We start from the raw sequence: 19,686 nt of genomic DNA, 5'->3' as shown, positions 1-19,686 counted from the left end.
TGTAGTATTTACAGTTCTAAGTTAGGGAAAGCATTATGTATGATTATTTTACTTGCTAATATCATTAAAGCTAAGAGACATTATATTTCAATGTGAATGTTACTTTTAAGCTCACTATCAGTATACTCTTTCTGTTTATGTGTGTGTGTGTGTGTGTGTTTTGTAATTTGTGTAGATGTAAGGGGAATGGGTGTGGTAGCAGGGGCAGTGGTTGGTGTGTCATTCGGAGTCCTCCTCATCATCCTCATCATCTGGTTAGTGTTCCGCAAAAAGGAGATGAAAAAATACGAAGAAGAGGAGACCCCAAATGAAATCAGGTATGCAATGGAGAGAAACTCTCTCATGCAGTCACACCACACATGCGGTCATAAAACCAACCTGAGTCTCATGATAAAGAAAGGAAAGTAGCAATATTTATATCCATATACAGGACCATCTTTAGAAGTGAATCTAAAGAATCTTGTCTCAGATGCCAAACTCACTTGACACTAATATCATTAAAGTATATTTGAAGCAATGGGACTCGCCCATCTGATCCAATGCTCCAGAAGTAGGAAAGCTGAAGTTCATAGAGATGATTCCTTAAATGACTAAACTGCTGGCACTATTTCTGAGTTTGTAAGGGTCAGGTTGAATAATGGAGGCTGGTGGAGGTTGCTCTCAATCAATAATCAATCAATAATGTAGCCAGTGACAGAGCAAGAAAGAAGCAAGAAGCTAAGATTTTGTATGTGTTTACTGGATATAAGAGGATCCACTTCACTCAAACTGAATTTGACTTTAATATATACAGTGCTGGTGATAACTTGTCCAGGCGAATTTCAATTTCACTCTACTTCTAAATGTTCATTTGACCTGCTGAGATCACTTTTTGGAATCATGCAAATCATTTCAGGGAGGATGCGGAAGCTCCGAAAGCCAAACTGGTAAAGCCCAACTCCCTCTCCTCATCCCGCTCTGGTAGCTCTCGTTCAGGCACCTCCTCCACTCAGTCCATGGTGCACAACATGGGGGCCCGAGGCCAACGAGCATGTGTTCCTGCAGTGGCGGCTCTCAAGGAAAACTGCCAATCCACCTGTCCTCAGTCTCCACTTGGTTACAATCGGACAGTTCTCAAGACTCCTGAATCCCGTTCTACACCCACCTCCACGTCTACCTCCAACTCCAAGCCCAGCCCTCCCCCAAAATTGAGTCCTGGGAACCTGACACGCATGGGGGCCACTCCTGTTATGATCCCTGCCCAAACCAAGGCCTTCCAGACTGTGTAGAAGAGATGTAAACACACAGAGAACAAGACCAAGAGCTTCAGGACATGACAACCTGTTGAACCCAAGAGTTAAACTCTGATAAAGACCTACTTATATTATCTAGATATATTCTCACCATTCACAATCTGATACGTTCAGTAATTTAAATTTTGGGGAATCTCTGTGTTACACTAACAATAGGGGAACGAGCTGGCACAAACCGGGGAGTAAATGGTATGAGGTGAAGTCGAAAGCGTGAGCCAGACTGACGCCAGATTACATGGTAACCTCATTCTCTTTACAGAAGACAATATAATGCTCACAGCTAAGGCTGAACAAGTCAGATCAGTTCAGAAGGTAAAAGGAACAAATGGAACACACATCTAAGACATTATTTTTAACAATCCAGCAATCTACACCCTCCTAGATATACTACACCACTTTATACCTGTTACAAAATTCAAATAACCTGCACCTATGATTGAACCGACGACAGCAGTTTACCTGTAGGTTGTTAGAGTATACAAACAGGGCTCTGATTACTGAATCCCTTTGCCTCTGCTTTTTCTGTGGTGACTGAAAAATAGCATACATGTATCCATGTGTAGATGTGCACAGCCTCCCATTTTCAGTAGTTTAAGAGTGGATTAATGCAGGACACTTAATGTTCATACTATTCATACCCGACATGTCATGGTTCAAACGATTCAGAGAAGTGCGTGAGAGTTTTTGTAATTTTTCATTTACAGGATAATGAAGCATTACATTTTTGAAGATTGTTACTGGGTTCAGCAGAGGCCCTATTGAGAAAGTGCCACACTGTGATGGTTAGTTTATTTTACCTTAAAAACTTATTTAATCAAAGAACGAAAAACTGTATGAATGTGATGCTAAATGAGATGTTATTTTCTTCAGCAATAAGTTGAACCCTCTCAACCCCTCCCAAATTAGTTTTATATGACTCAGTGAATCATTTATAGAGTAGAGAGAGAATGCACTCAATACATTAGAAGTAAAATAATGATCTCTAAAGAGTGCCTTTGGTCATATTCATGCCCAGTGTAATAATCAAAGATATGCACAACTATTGACAGTACAACACATTGGAAACTAGTTCTCACAAGAAGCGTGACACTAATGAGTTAATATAGGTTGGGGGAGAGCTCCATTTATAACTGACCTACTGCATACCAGCCATAGCCAACAGACAAGAGCGACAGACGCACAGGACAGAATGAATCCTGACCTTGTGCCTCCTCTCCCATTCAGTAGAGAGGACAAAGCGGACTCCATTCCTCATTCTCCAATCAAAGTCCTTCCCTTTAATACATAATCCGACTCTTATCCACTTTCCTCTTTCAACTTGCCTTGAGAGTCTCATCACCACCTCGCTCTTCTCCCCTGACACTGTGCTTGATTACCAATTCTTTGCATGGAGGAGAATTTATACACAGCCTTGATCCAAGGGCAGAGCATTCTCATTGCTCTGTACAGTGATACATACTATTCAGATGTCCCTATTATAAGTGAATCATGGAGTGACTTAAACCACCAGCCAAAACACCTGATAAACAGAGCAATAGCCAATACTGCAGTTGTTATTTGCTTTTATTGATACCTCCTGCGTTTACAAATGTACAGTGAGTGATCACTGATGTGTCAAAGTATTTGCCACCGATGTTCCACTTTCACTCTCCACTACAGACGCTTAAGTTTATATTTTACATATCCTCTTTTTTTTGTTTAGGACAGTACAATCAATATTCAGGGATATAAACAGCTTTTTCCCACAGCCAATAAAACTGTGGAGCGCTTTCATAGACTGTAAATTGGTTAGGTGATTGCATGGACTGAACAAACACAGTTCAGCAGCAGACAAGGTGCCCTTATCTCCAGATAACCATTACTGTGATGAAACAGAAGTATTTAAGTTCCATCTCACAGCAGGTTTTATACTGTTATTATAAACTACCAGGCTTTCCCTCACATAATGTAACATTACTCACCATTTGGCTTTAATGTCTTTAGGTAGAGCACTGTGGATGATAACATAACACTATCTGTGGTTTCATCACTAAATGTTTTATCACTAAATGGCTATGGTGAAAGGGTCCTAAACACTTGGTATATTTGGTATATTTATATTTAAATGGCTGGCCACTTCAACTGCGAAAAAGATGATTTTGTTTTTATGTTTAGAGAAGCTGTGTGCAGCACAAACAAAATTTCATTTACCTCCATTGTATTGGGAAATCTCAGAGACATGTCAAAACCTGGTATAACTAGATACCCCTTAAGGAAAGTGAATTTAATTTTTTGTAATGTGGTGAACTGGCCCTTTAATAGCAGATTAGTTTATGATCAAAATCAGACATGCAACACTATTCCACTGGGGCATGTTTGGCATACATATCAAAGCAAACAGCAGTTATCATGTGGCAGGCTGTTTTTCCTTCTGTAGCTAAAAGGAAAGCTCATTTTTCCATTCATGCCATCGTCTATGGAACAGGACCTCCTGTGCTCCTACCATGCATACTGTGTACAGTTAAAAGAAATCCCTCAATAAAAGCTGAGGAATGATGGTTATATGCATGTTATAAATACTAAGCTATAGGAAGAATTTTGTTTGTTTTTGTCTCAAAGCTTATATAATATAGAAATTATACTCCCATAGTTGAAATATAATGGTCATATAAATCAAACTGTAAATTCATATTACTTTGGTTCCCATCTGATTCTGGGTTTGTTTATTGTATGCATTCAATACAAAGTACTATGTACTCTCTTGAAATGTCTTTATGTAAATATGAAAGTCCTTTTGCAGTCGCTCACTGTACAGTATGGCAACAATGGTGCCAAAAGGGGTCTATTTGCCTGTTCTCTCCCTCATGATATCAGTGCTTATTTTGATGTGGGTTTAACAAAAAAGGCTGTGTATATAGTACTCTGCTTGACTGAAAAAATGTATATTTGTATAAAAACTCAGTTTTTTTTCTTTTGTTCTTTTTGTTAAAAATAAAACTTTGAACGGAGATGCACCAAGAGCTACTATCTTTATTCCTGTTACGGTAAGTTTTTATTGTCTGCCCAGTTTGTGTGTGTTAAAAGTCACTTTCAAAGAAGTGAATCTGCTTTGCACATCTGTCCAGAAGTGTACACGAGTAAATAAGTGACATTTTGACTGCTATCTGGCATTCTGGTAATAATACATGTGTATTATTAGTACTGTGTAATTGCATCGTTTGAAAGCGGCTGGACTTCTGAGCATACAGTGGCAATAAGCAATTCCTCAATTTTCTTTTTTCTTTTAATAACCCTCTCTACTTAACTGGAAGCCACCGTCCTGTTCAGAGAAAGAATCTCTCAAGCTTTTATCAGGCTGCAAACAGCCATGCAGCTCTGCACTGTGGTAACAGTTGCTTGTATGACTGCACATCACTTTAGAATGAAAGATTGTTGGGAAGCGCTAGAAATTTCCTGTTGAGTCACACACACACACAAACTGCTGTAACTAACACAAATTCTGCTGTATCAACTCCAAGAGAAGCTACACCCATTTTACACATCAAACTCTGTTTCCAGGTGTTGGGCAGGACCATGCAAAAGTATTTAAGCCCTATTTAAGCCATTAAAAGTCAGACTTGTCTCAGTTATAACTGACATTGAGATTTACTTCTGTGTGATGTTTTATTTTAAAAGACAGTCCCTCAAAATGAAGTATTTTAAAGTGACATTGGTTTAATGTTACAAAATAGTTGAATATAAATATAGGTATTTTTGGAAGTGAGATATGCTGTTTGCATTAGCAACCATGCTCCGTGAAGTTCCATGTTTACACAGATGAGACATTTTCATCTGAATGAGAAACCTCTACGTTTCTGGGTTAGACTGAATCTGAAAAAATAGTGAAAACGAAGCCCAAAGAGCATTAATGCATTAATGCACAAATTAGGAAAAGACTACAAAATAATATCCAAGTGTTTGGATATCCAAGTGAGTGCTGCTGGATCACTATTGAGGAAATGGATGTTGCATCATACCACCAGGACCCTGTCTAGACAGGGCCGTCCCCCAAAACTCAACTCAGGGAAGCCACCGACAATCCAACAATCAGTTTGAAGGAGCTACAGAAATCAGCGACTGAGAGTGGAGTCCACCAATCAACCATACCAAGAGCTTTGCATAAAACTGGCCCACATGGGAGGGCGGCTAGACATAAGACATTACTCTAGAAAAAACACATCAAAGCACACCTGGAGGTTGCCAGAAAATCTGAGAGTGACCCAGCTAAGATGTGGGACAAGGTTTTGTGGTCAGATGAGACCTAGATAGAGCTTTATGTGCTACCACTGCCTCAACAAACAGAAAGAGATGAGATGACCAGCCTTCTGTAGGCCGCTCCTCATCTCTGATGAGTCTTGATGCTAAACTAGCTGTTATCAGCATAACACACCTGAATCTTGGACCAATCTCCTGTGTATATCTGTGAAAACTAATCATTGTTGTCAAGCTTGTCGATTTTTTTGGCATTTTTCTCACATTTTCGTGAAATTTGAGGACAATTAAATAAAGAGATGAAACTATGCTGATTAGGCAAACAACCTTATATGTTTAACCCTGTTGAGGTTCAGGGTCAAAGGTAGCCAATTTTTCCTCAGCTGGGAGTGATCCAAGGTAACTGCTTGACAGGCTGACCATAACATTGATTAGAGGTGAAGGGGGCAAGACATTCAGTGCATAATGTCAGCAGTGTGTGTGCTGAGGCAAACAGGGAACCTATTCACACAGCTTCTGTAAACACCGGCCAACTTGTTGATATTTTAGAGATCTGCTTGTCTCGTGACCGTGACACGTTATAATGAATCATATTTGCTGGCCAGTGCACAAGTTATAAAATCAATTGTGCAACCAATGTTGGCCTCTAGTGGTGAGCGGCTGCTACTGCATTATGCAGTGGAGAAGGAGGAGGTCTACAAATTAGAAAGCAGCACTCAGATCACACGGTATAGATAGATAGATAGATAGATAGATAACAACCTAGTCCGCTTTTCTGTGGATTTAATCAACCTTTGACATTTGATATCATGCAGACTTGTCAGCTTGGAGCACTGCAGTGATCAGTCTACTGGGAACACATTAATGCTTATATCATCCTAATGGCTCAGACGCCTACTCTCGAAAACAAGAATTAACATTTTCCAGCTGAGTTCAGTTTTCTAAGCAGTTTCTTTTTATTCAGCCAGTGAAATGAAAATAACATGTTCACTGATGTGCAGCAGTACAGTGCTCATGAATCACTGCCTTATGAATCACTCTTAACACAGCGCAGAGTTGCATGGCTGTGTGCAGCCTCATAACACCATCAAGGGTTCTTTCACTGCACAGGATTGTGAATTCAAGTTCAATAGAAATTCTAATTAAAACAAAGAAACCACTGGTGAGTTGCTTATTGCCACAGGACTGCACTGTACAGGACAGTTAAATTAAATGGCCACTCTGTGAAGTCCAGCTGCATCCATATGATGCTGTGTAGTCCAACCAATTCAATGTTAAAAAATGCCCATATAAAACCAAGAAATCGCACCAAAAATAATGTGTTATCAGTATATTTTGCCCAATATTGGCTAAATGTCCAAAGCAATATTTTGTAGTTCTAATGTGAACAGGTGGGAAGGACAAACCTTCTTCATCAGATTTTCTGCTGATGTAAACATCACTGTCAAAAACAGTAATAAAGTTGCACATGTACAGTAGCCCCTGAGGTACATATTATTGATACCATTTTTCTTCTCTGCCTCACACGGAATAAACCTAAAATGTATGGATGTAGTGCTACTGTCTTCACCCCCTTGGTCAAGACTGTGAAATATATATATATAGCATAATAGCATTTAAGTTGTTGTCATGTGAGAAATCAAAATCCAGTTTGAATGATTTTTCTGTATGTATCTAGCTGGTTAAAAGTACCACTTAGTGTTTCTTTTTTGGGAAGTGTGGACAGACTCTGCAGCGCCACTGCTGACTTGTCTTACCTTTATTTTGCTTCACCTCGTTGCCTTTATTTTCTTTAATTTGGCTGCTTTCATTGTTTATTCTATTGGTTGTGGCTGCTTGAATTAGCTTCTCTGTTTAGTCTGTTTCCTGTGTATTGGAATGACTCCTGTTTAAGTAGTTGCTCTGCTCCAATGAGATTAATGTTCGTTTAATGTGGTTAGCACTTTTAAGACCTTTATAGTTGAAAATTGCTGTAATTGTATGTGTTGACAATATACTAACAAGGTGTTTGGTGGCTCAGCTGTAACTGTTTGACTCTACAGAGAGGTTGCAGGAGCATGTTGCACTGCAGGTGTTGATTTTTGGAGTTATACAGAAAATGGACACATTTTGGGCACAGGCAGGGGGCCAAAGGGGGGAGGGTTCTATCTTACTTCAACATGGAATGTCTTTCTTTACGAATGATCATTTAAAACAGAATGAAAAGTGCCTGTCACTGGCCGTGTTCTGGTTCTCTGTTTCACTCACCTTCCTACCCTTGTTCCACTCTCCTGCTCCTGATCACTCACCCGGCCAGTATTTAAGCCTTCACCACTCTCACACTCACTGCCAGATTGTTCTTCGCTCCTCGATGCTGATCCAGCCTGCCTCTGTCCCTGTCATCCCCTCAGCCTTCTGTCTCTGACCACGTGTTTTGTCCCTGTCCCTCCTGGATCCCGTTTGCTCTTGGTTCCCTGGCTTTCAGCTGCTTCGACTCTCCGAGCTGGCTTCCTGATCCTCCAGTCTCTGATGCTCCTTCTGCCTGCTCACCTGGTTCCGGACCCGCTGCTTCACCGAGCTGTGCTCCTGCTACAGTCCTCACGGTAGCACCAGCTTCTGCTGAACTCTCCTCTGTGAGTGTGAGCTCTTCTTCCTAACTCTGCTCACCGATCTGGCTTCACCAGCTGGAATCCTGGGGCGTCCTCCAAACACAGACTCTGAACCAGGTTGTTATTCTGGACTACATTCACCTGCTTGCCAAGCGTAATAAACGTGACTTTGTGTTTGCACTGACTTCCTGTGCGCTGCATTTTTACTGAATGTGACACTGGATCAATGAAAATACCACAATGCTTTACAGCAGGGAAACTGATGTATATGTATATGTGAGTGTGTTAAATGGTCTGTATTTGTATGGCACCTTTATACTCAACGCGCTCTTACATCATTCACAGCCACAGCAAAAATTTGTAGGAAAAAGGTAAAGCTTGTTTTGTTTAGACTCTGCTTCTATCCAGAAACAGAGTTGTGCCGAATGCAGTCAGCAGGCTGTCTCCTTGAGCCTCAAATGCATTTATTCATGTTAACGCAGCCCTCGAGATCTCCTCTGGAAATGATGGCAGATTAATGATTCATATATGTATATATATGTATATATATGCAAATATGTTTACAGCTGCTCTTGTGTTCTAAAAGTGTGCGTGCAGCCACGAGGTGTGTGTACAGTAACCACATTTCTTTGCTTCTATGTCCATTTGTCTGTGTGTGAGGACAGATGGGATTTGTAGCAAGCAAGTAGTCTGATGATTATTAGTTGATATTCAGCAAATACTTTAATTTACAATGACTTTCTTAAATTTTGAATTATTTCATCCAGCCCACCATTGTGTTTTCCAAGCCAATATATATGGGACTGTATTCCACCATTTGTTTAGCTTCTGTCAGGACATAATAAGGGCAAGGATCCCTTTTCCTATAGACAAACTATTCATCTAGACATGGATGCAATGCACATGTACACACATATACACAGAGGCGGCTGTGGCACAGAGGTAGAGTAGGTCGTCCATCAATCGGAAGGTTGCTGGTTCGATCCCCAGCTCCCATGAGTCAACAAGGCACATATTCAGTGTGTGAATGGGTGAATGAGGATGTGATGTAAAAGTGCTTTGAGTAGTCGAAATGACTAGAAAGGTGCTGTACAAATACAGACCGATTTACCATTTACCATTTACAAACCTTCTCAGCACACACATAGACCAGCTCTGTGTAGACAGCACATGACAAATGAGGTAACCCTGTGTAAGCATGAAGTGTTTCCCTGTGGGACACCACAACAGTGTACCTGCAAGCATGTAGAATGTGAGCAGGTGCAGACCGGTAAGATAGACGCACTAGAAGAAATGGGTCACTTGGAAAGAGCAAAACATACTAAGGAGGGAGAGGGAGGACGTGGATAGTACACTTGGAGGAAAGGGAAAGGAGGTAGGTGCAGAGAAAGGGAAATCAAGGTGGGGAGGCACAAAAAAGAGGAAGAAACATTCCACCGCTGAGACTTTAAGAAGCAGAAGAAGAGGATGTACATGTTTGATCCGACATCGGCCTCTGCTGGCCCTTCAGTGTTCCATCTGAGGGCTTTGGGACAGTGAAACTCTAGTCAATTAATGGGTCACGATGGTGGTACAGAGTGGCATGGGTGTCAATCAGGGCAGTCATCAGCGAGTGTCTTACCTCAGGAGGAGGCTGGCCTTCCACAGGGTAAAGTGAGTGTCAGAATTAAATCTTAACACTCCTTTTGTGTGTGTGTGTGTGTGTGTGTGTGTGTGTGCGCGCTTTAACTACCTTTGCTTTATCGTGTGCATAGGCTGCAAAACTGTTCATTCTTACTGATTGCTGTGGTTGACTTATAAAATTCTACTTTTTCATTTAATGTTATGTAATGTTATTTGCGTTTTAATGCCATGTGTTGGTCCACTGTCATTCTGTTGAGAGGCATCACATGCATTATGCAGTTTATTCTACCCAGTTTCACAGAAGTTCAGAAAATGAAAAAATTTGAATCTACATATTCATGTCCATGGACACAAATTACTCATTTTTTTCATGTTCCTGAGCACAATTTTCAAACTAGCGCATTTCTATGGAATTATATTTTCACGTCTATATCACATATTTTTCCTCTGTTTATTTCATCAGTCCACATCAGTCCCAGGGTCCACTGCTGGTCAAAAATGTGTTTCTTTGTTTCAGGCTTTGGAATTTACATGTAGGCCTTTTATTGTTCTCCCAAGTGGTGAGGTCCCAAGATCCCCTCTTTGGCCTAAAGAGAGAGGTGCTGGCCACAGTATTTGGGGCAACTGAAGGGTCCATGTGGTCCTGAAAACATGAAAGAGGTGCAAACACTCCATGTATTCCTGAAAACAGGAATAAGGTTTAAACAGTTCATTGAGTTCATCGGTTTCAGGGAGGCTTTGGTGTCTTAGCAGACATTGAGGTATTGTTTGGGCAGACAACATCGAACTATGTCTACATTCCACTATACATCAAAATACATTCAACACGTTAGAAGGTTACAATCTCTTCAAAATCACACAAAATGAAACAAAGGGGGGAAAGAACTGAGAAAAGAAGGATAGGAAAGATTGTTAGAGGTTAGTAGGCTTACTCCTGAGACGGGTTGGAGCTAGCCAGTGGAATGATCACATACTGTAGCTGTAACCGCAGCTTTTGAATGTATCTGTATATGATGTGTGCTTTACTGCTGTAATGACCCAGCCACTAACGAGAAGCCCAAGGGCAACTACACTGATGGGGTGGTCTTCATATGTTGACACCCTACTCATATAACTTGAAAATGTGGTGCTTAGTCCAGTCGGTTTGAGGCTGAACTGAACCAATTTAGTCCCTTCTGCCTGGAGTTGCTGCTGAAGGGTGGTATCACGGTAGGGCGGCTGTGGCTCAGTGGTAGAGTGGGTCGTCTCTCAATCAGAAGGTTCGATCCCCAGCTCCTATGGGTCAACATGTCGAAGTGTCCTTGGGCAAGACACTGAACCCCAACTTGCTCCTTGCTGGCTTCAGTGTGTGAATGAGTATGAAAGAGTAGTCTCCTCCAAATTAGATCCCTCCTGTATGAATTATGTGTGAATGAGGATGAATGAGGATGTCATGTAAAGCGCTTTGAGTAGTTATACAAATACAGACCATTTACCTTCACTTGTTTGGTAGTGACCTCTGAAAGCGTCCATAATCTCAATCTCCACATCATGTCTGTCGGGGTTGAGATAATGGAGGACAATGTCATCAGTGTGTATAGTGCGTTCTGCCAGCCCATTCTATCCTTGTTGCCATTTCTTCATCTTTAATGCCACCTTGACACTTTCGTTCAGGGGATTTGGCTTAGATAGATAGATAGATAGATAGATAGATAGATAGATAGATAGATAGATAGATAGATAGATAGATAGATAGATAGATAGATAGATACAGAGACATCAGGTGAGCTGTTGTAAAGAGTTATTGCTATGGGCATCAATGCTTTCCTGTATCTGTCCTTGTGACAGTGGAGCAGCACCAGAAGGTGCTCCAGCTGGTGGTAGAGTGGTCAGGGTTGTCCATGATGGTTAACTGTTTATTTAGAGTCCTCCTCCCTTCTACCTCAGTAAATGAGTCCAGTTTGCAGCCAGCCTTCTTTATCAGTTTGTTGAGTCTGGTTCCATCTCCGGCTCCAGTGCTCCCCCAGCAGACTACAGCAAAGAAAAGTACACTGGCCACAACAGTCTGATGAAAGATCTCCAACATTTTGCAGTACACATTGAGGGATCCAAGCTTCTGCTCATCCCCTTTTTGTACACAGCCTCGGTGTTGTGCTTCCAGTTCAGTCTGCTGTTGATGTTGACGCTCAGGTACTTGTACTCTTCCAACGTGGTGGCATTCTCTCCCAGAATACGCAGTGATGATGGAGCTGTCCTCTTCCTTTGGAAGTTGATGACCATCTCACATTCAGAAGCAGGTGGTTTCTTCCTGTACAACCCACAAAGTTGTACACAAGTGCCCTGTACCCTTCCTTATGCCTGCCACTTAAACATCCCACCACTGCAGAGTTGTCAGAGAACTTCTGCAGATGGCATGACCTTGAGTTGTACTGAAAGTCAGAGGTGTAAACAATATAATAATATCACAGTAATAATAAAAGTTTTGTAACATAATGCAAAGTGGACTGTGTTCGTCTCCATGTAAACGGATGATGAGGCTCATTGATAATGATGCTGCTTCAGCTGTGAAAAACAGATAAAAAGCTTGATTTTTTGAATCAAGGAGAAAATAATTCAAACTGATGGCCTTAACAGTAGTTCGCCGTATTGTTGAGCTATCAATCTGTCCTGTTTTTATGTTGAGAAATGTTTAACAGAAAGCGGCAACAGTGAGGGAAAGCAGAGCATCTTCGCCTCTATAGAAACTGTAGAGTCACTTCTGCTATTAAAAACTGACACAAAACTTCATTTTTCAGGCTGGAAGGAGAAATAAATTAAAATGGATGGTCATGGCATTTATCAATCATATTGTTGACTTATCAAGCACATGGTTTTGACCAGCAGCAGATCCCCCAGACGCCGTCACCGCACACTGATGTGGACTGATAAAATAAAGAGAGGACGACAAAGATAGAATCTCGTGGTTAAATGTTGAGTAATGTAGCAGTTATAGTTTAAAAACGAGCATAAAATTAGAAATAACAGCACAGCCTCTGTGGTCCCAGGTCTTATAGACGTCCTACCGACAGAAAAAAAGAAAAAAAGATAATCCCATAGAAGTACAGCACTGTGCAAAAGTCTTAGGCAGGTGTGAAGAAATGCTGTAAAGTAAGTAATGCTTTCAAAAATATCAAATTTAATTTACAAAATGCAAAGTAAACAAACATCATATTAATATTTGGTGTGACCACTCTTTGCTTTCAAAACAGCAACAATTCTTCTAGGTATACCAGGTATACACCGTTTTTGAAGGAACTCGGCAGGTAGGTTGTTCCAAACATCTTGAAGAACTAACCACGGATCTTCTGTGGATGTAGGCTGCCTCAAATCCTCCTGCCTTCTGTCACTTTGATAGCAGAGTTTGGCAGTTCTTCACCCAGTTTTAAGCCTCCTACAGCTGTTTCTGTTTCAGTTAATAACTGTGTTTCAACCTACATATGAAATTGATGATCATTTGCACCTCTTTGGGATAACTGGTCAACATTCTCACTTTACAACATTTCTTCACACCTCCCAAAGACTGTACTGTACAGTGAAACTCTTCACCAATACTAACTCATGTTAGTACTGAGTTGCTGAAAACTGGACAATATAGATTATGCAGACATGGCATCCTTTACTGTAAATACTGTGTTTCACCGGAAATAATATCCTTATGATTGATAAAATGAGGCTATAAGGGGCATTTAGGCTTGACGTTTCAGTGATTGAGACGTTTTTAGAGAAAGGAGCGAATCAGTGAATTTCAGAGCGTGCCAAGCTTTTTCCTGCATGGTGTCTACGTAAGAGATCACAATGGTAGGGGTGCATCATTGTAGGCAATGTGACTCAGTAACATTTAAGCTGTCTTAAGACCAGGAGTGCAAAACAGTGAGGCAGCACTACATGTCACTTTGCTGTCTGTCTTTGCTCTTATGTGGATGGAAGAAATCATGCCTTTGTATGTCCTAGATCACAAATTCACACAGACCTAAAGGAATAAATCAAAATAGTGCTTTTGATAGTTACTTATCTGATTGCATTTATGACATTTAAGGCTTGTTGTCTCTCTTCTTTTCCCAGAGAACACACACACACACACACACACACACACACACACACACACACATGTATTAAGAGATTAGAGGCACAGCTGCCAGGACTGACTGCCAGTACAACACAGACAGTAATCCTTGTCAGAGCATTCAGTGTGTGGTGTGCATGCTGATCGCTGCCACTAAATGAGAAAGAGAGTGGGACAGGGAAATATGGAGAGACAGAGGAGGCGGTTCAGCTAAAAGGAATAGATAAGGGAGAAACTAAGCATGCTCAGCTGGTCCTCTATGTCTGTCTGTCCAGCAAATTCCTTCATCCGCGGAGATAGAGAGACTGCTGCATATGGGAGGGAGCAGTTTCTGCTGCTACTGCTGTTGTACACACACACACACACACACACACACACACACACACACACACACACACACACACACTCACTCACTCACTCACCTATGGCACAAAGACATGCGCAAACACCTTGCACATTTCCATCTGTGTTCACCTCACACACTCTCAGATGAGACTAAAAAGCTGGGCTGTTTGCAGAACTTATTGCTGGGCAGTGCTTTAGCCATCCAGGCTTTCTGTTGTGTTTTGTTTTTTGTTTTCAATCTGCCCCTTCCATGGGCACTGCTGTAAGGCCCCGAGCCTCTGAATTTACCCCCCAACTCCTCCTGCAATCTCAAAACAACAACAATACAACATGGCACGGGAATACTAACGGACTGCGTGCGCAGACAGGGCAATGGCTATTGAATAGCTCTTTCTGTACTGATGAAAGGCTTCAAGCTTACCAGGTGAGACTGCAAATATTCTCTTTTTCATGTGTACATGCACGCATATATATATGGCATTTTAAAATGATAAAAATGAAAGAATGGGTTGAAAAAATGCAAAACAAGAGTGATGCTCACGATTCATCTCTCATCTGCCCATTCTGCCATGTGTTCTCCATCAGCAAACCCTGTGACCTAAACAGCAGGCTTTCCTTGGTACTGTTCATCACTATCCACCAAATGGATTTTCTACTTACTTCTCTTATGCCTCTCTATTTATTCACATTTATCCTCATCTGCCCCATTAGAATTAGCTGCCTGTTACAGCAAAAACATCTAGCATTTGAGTATCAAAGCTAAGCTACTTCCATTTTGCTTTTCAAACTGTTGTTTGCACTCAAGCTTAATTTTAGCAATCAATGCAGTTATCATGCTATCTAACAAGAATGGCACTACGATACTCTTTAAAGCACGTCTGTTCATCTACTGATGTAATAGTTGTGGCATACCAATGTTTATTGATTGTACTGCTCATTTAGCGGAATAAATTGTGCTTGTTTGATGCCAGCTGCTTACAGATGCCCTGCTGAATCCAACATAGAAGCATCTGACCCTGTGTGCTTTGGCATAGTTCCTGCAAAAGCAGCCATTAACTATAATCCAGAGACATGTGTGCTGAGCACTGAGGGTGAGCCCTATCAAGGTCACTGTGGCACAAGTCTGGACTCAGGAGATTTTGTGGAAATAAAGTGCGATGAGAAGCACTTTCCCTGCCACAGTTACATGGAGGAGACCCAACTACAAACTGGCAGGAGTTTGAAGTTTTATTATTAGCAAAAACCAAATCACACAACATAGGTTTGCAGTGAAAGAAAGTGTGCATAATGAGTTCAAGAGTTCAAGCTTTTGCCATGGCAGTTTATGATTTTTGGCTATCTTGTATTTCTTTATCCCTACCACCACTTAATATCATATATTGTTTGTATTATAAGTATACTTATGTAAGAATGATTAAAATTTTTCACAATTTATTAAATTGTAGACAGCTTAAAAGCAGCTGAGGTCAAAGTTGAGTTTACATAAACCATGTGTCCAATAAAATCATTCTTTAGAAAAATAATAACAGCTACTGGCAGGTCAGCTAATGCAGAGCAATGGATGTACTTACAGTACAGTTGGCTTGTCAGGAATCTTCAGCAATGGGACAGCCTGCTGCTGGGGGTACAAGATGTCCACTCAAGAATGGTAGGCCGACAGATCCAGGAGGAACAAACAAAAATCCGTGTGTAGGACAGCCAGACAAGTGGGGAAACTGGGCTTTGGTGATGTGATAGTTGTTCTGTATTTGTTTGGTACTGCATTACTTCTCACTGATGACCAGATTGTTCAGGCAGCGTACCCAGATCTGATACCAGGTCTGCCATAGTTGATACCCAGATCTCTGCTCAGGAGACCTGGGTATGAAATATGGCGTCTGTCATTGCTCATGATGTTGGTGTCCATGTACCTGGAACTGCAGGTTCGCTATGCTAATTTAAATCTAAATCAAATGTAGGTTTAACCTCAGAGTGAAATTACTGATACTTTGTGTCTTATAGGCCTGGTCTTTTTCACAGTCCGCAGACAATGAGTGACTACTTCTGCACATATACAATAAAAGTACAGTATACCATACAGTAAAGGATAACTGCTATATGCCATAGTCATACATACAGTATCTATCCCAAAACATATACCTATGTATACCTATGTGACCTATGAATCTTCTTGCTGTGAGGCAACAGTGCTAACCGCCATGGTTGACTCCATGAAACATACCCGAAGTCAAGTCAAGTCAGGGATCGGATGGGAATTGGAACGTCAAGCTAGTAAACAATAACACTACTTAAGCTAGCTACCCCGACTGACCTCCTGCATGCTCGCTGTCTGTCAGATACTGGGCCGTCCAGCTGAAATACGGCTGCTAAAGCTGATTGTGTTCGTGACAATGTTCTTGATTCCATCAGATATGAAACTTCTTTAAAGCAACTCTGCTCTGCTTAAAATATGCGCCTAGTCTATTTTTGATGGCAACAATTTTCACCCTTTGCAGAAATCCAAACATTTGTGGGGCCCTATGCAATTTCACATTCAGTGTAAAAAGTTTTTCATAAACAGCATTTTATAAGTGCATGGTTGAAAATATACCAAAAATGTTTCTCACCATATCCAGTTACAGTGTCATGCTGGACATAGAAATAACACATTGAGGTCAGAGGAGTGCACAGAGTGTGTCTACACAGTGTATCTGCCGCATAGTTTATCCGTCGCATATTTTTGAAAAATTGTTTGTGTTTTATTACCACTATATTACAATGAATTGTTCAGCCCTAAAGGCCTAATTTCACGATGGCAAAACCTTTTCTGGTCATTACATAAGGTACATTAGAAAGAAGCCTGTCCCAGGCTCCTGCCATCACTGAACATGGATGCAGCCATTTAGTTCCTTGTGACATTTATAGTTTCTGCCTGTACCCACTAAAATTACCTTACATTTTCATAATTTTCACTGACTGCACCCTGCATTGGCTGCATCACAAATTACTCAGCGGTGAGATACTCTGTGATTGGCTGCTCCATGGCTCGTGGGTTGTACACAGCATCGCAATTGGCTGCTTCTGTCTCAGGCCATATCACAGGGATCTGTCCTGGGGTAGATTAGGAATCTGGGTTACTCGACAGAATGGGATCGACTGTACACAAGGGGATGAAGGACTGTACAGGAAGAAGAGCAATGTGAAAAATGTGAAGTCTCAGTGTTTGTAAGGACAAGAGTAACACTCCATCACATCCCCTCGAACAACCACCAGCTTTTAAGAGGCCTTTCATACAACCAAACTAAATATGTAAATGTTTGTCTATCAGTAGACAAGCATGACAGAAATATAGAAGAGAAGTAACCACAGTGTTACAGTTGTAACATAACATTTTCCTCCAGATTCTAAACCTGTCCTCCAGGCTTTCTATATGTGTTTTATATTTAAGTTAAACTAAAACCATTAAGCATTTTCAAACCTTAATGTGTGGCAAGTTATGCCTATATGGCTATGTGGAGTTAATGGGAATTAGAGTAAAAACTTGGTGTTTATCCAAGGTCATCATATTACTGGTAGCAGACCCAATCCAGACAAAAAGCTGGTACAAGTCACTTGAGCTTATGCTGTCCCCCTGAGAACTCTAGAAATGGAGTGTGATGGGTGTAAGCTGACAAAGATAACAAAGATTGTACAAAGCGAAGAACATTTTGTCATGTGGCCTTATCGATTTATGAACCAAAACCAACAGTTACCATTATGTCTGTGTGATTTCTGGGTTGGAACAATGCATGTGTGTGCATGAGTAATTGTGTGTTAATACAGTCTTGCACGTGAAGTCTTGCAGCAGCCAGACATTGTAAACACATCCATCTCATCGTTATGTTTAATATTGCCTCATCATGCTCACTTGATAGTATACTCTGTCACTATGACAGTGTATACTATATGATTGACATGAACATTACTGTTCATATGTTAGCAATTACCTCCCTCTATGTCAAAAATCACAGCCTGCATGAAGATGGAAAATTAAATGGAATCATTAAAATGGAACTTTTGGGCATACATACTTGGACAGCTGTTGTATTTGCACTGGCCAAACCCCAAAGATGAAAGGATGCTGCAGTTACACTATACATGATCAGAATCAATGAACCAATAAGACATTGAATGTGTGGAAGAAGGAAGGAACCCTCCTTCCTTCTTCCACACATTCAATGTCTATTGAAAGAAGGCAATAAAGCCTCATAAAGAGTTGAAGATGAGATTCATATCTTAGCGAGTTGGATGTGAGAGCAGACAGGAGAAAGGAGGAAGTGGATGAATAAATGAAGGTCTATTTAATGGGGAGGGACTGGCAGTGTGGTGTGACAGTGAGGGTTAATCCACGTCAGCAGCTTTCATTCATGAAGCTCATGAATTAGTGAGAAGTGGGAGTCACCATGAGCATGTGATGCTGAAGCCCACTGTGCAAAGCGGCAACAGGAGCAGTCTCCAGCACTCTGCTTTGACATCCAATCACAGCACGGTGGGATGGTGGGGGAGGGGGAGGGGGGGGACAGGGGGGCCAGTTGGGAGAGGGAGGACTTGGAGAGAGAGGAGCTTTGCTACAGCAGCAGGAGCCTGTGAATCATCCCACTTAGGGAAAATAGAGAGGGGAAACCGGCAAGAAGCATGAAGCACTCGCCTCTTCAACCCACTGAACAACATTCCTTGGAAGGAGCAATATAGCTATCTGTGTATGAACAACCCCCATGCATGGACTCTTTGGCAAGGATTCTCACAGGCATCCCCCCCAGCCAACTCCTCCTCCTGTCTTCTCACTGCTTCCTTGTCTCCTCCTCTTCTGCTGCTGTTGCTGTCTGAATGAGTGGATGAATGAAGCAGGTAGGGTCTGACGCTGTGGGCTGAGGTCTTCCATGGCTGCCAGGTTGGTTAGTGTCTCCTACTGCTTTGTCCCCCATCAGTGTTGCCGTCGCTCACTGCTTGCAGTGCTGTGTTTGTGTGTTACTGAGGATGTGTCACCTTGCACCATTTTACATCACACCATGTCTGCTGCATCGGATGGTTTTAGCTCGGGTGGCTTGAGACACAAACCACATGAAGTCATTCTCTACCCCACCATGCAGCATGATCACTGTGTTTGCATCTGCAGAATCATGACTGTGTGTTTCTCACTGTCAATGTTCTCTGTGACAGCTGCATGGAGCGATGTATTTCAAATGAATTATTAAAACATATAGATTGTTGTTGCATATTTATTCAACTTGCCCATAGAAAAATTGGGTAAAATTAAAATAAGGCCTTTGTAATCTCTAAGTAAAGTATATAATGTACAATAATTAGGCATTACACAGCTATGGTGTTAAAGTGTTAAAGAGTGACATAATGAGGAGTGTTCCCTGTCAAGTAGAAATGGACAGACATCAATACGGGCATCTCACTATGTGCTTTTTTCCAATGGAAGTAACACAGTTGTTGAAAACAAATGCATTGACTATACTAATGATGTCTGGATTGGCAGGAAGGCTAGATTGATCTCTATAGC

At 41.3% G+C, this 19,686-nt stretch overlaps 2 protein-coding genes across 2 annotated transcripts in view; both read left to right on the top strand.

The window, feature by feature from the left end:
- Positions 1-1,268, top strand: part of LOC139213494 (CXADR-like membrane protein) — a 63,746-nt gene extending 62,478 nt beyond the window's left edge. The window contains exons 6-7 of the mRNA XM_070844205.1: positions 176-317; positions 896-1,268. Of these exons, the coding sequence (XP_070700306.1) occupies positions 176-317; positions 896-1,268 (515 nt within the window). The remainder of the gene's footprint in view (positions 1-175; positions 318-895) is intronic.
- A 13,292-nt stretch (positions 1,269-14,560) lies between these two features.
- The window catches only part of LOC139212954 (protein Aster-B-like), a 33,754-nt gene continuing 28,628 nt past the window's right edge, over positions 14,561-19,686 (top strand). Inside the window, exon 1 of the mRNA XM_070843537.1 lies at positions 14,561-14,583. Within this exon, the coding sequence (XP_070699638.1) occupies positions 14,561-14,583 (23 nt within the window). The remainder of the gene's footprint in view (positions 14,584-19,686) is intronic.

The sequence above is a fragment of the Pempheris klunzingeri genome, chromosome 14 (assembly GCF_042242105.1).
Source record: "Pempheris klunzingeri isolate RE-2024b chromosome 14, fPemKlu1.hap1, whole genome shotgun sequence".
In the NCBI taxonomy this organism is placed as follows: Eukaryota; Metazoa; Chordata; class Actinopteri; order Acropomatiformes; family Pempheridae; genus Pempheris; species Pempheris klunzingeri.
The sequence above is the reverse complement of the archived record's forward strand: the minus strand, read 5'-3'. Positions and strand labels throughout refer to the sequence as shown.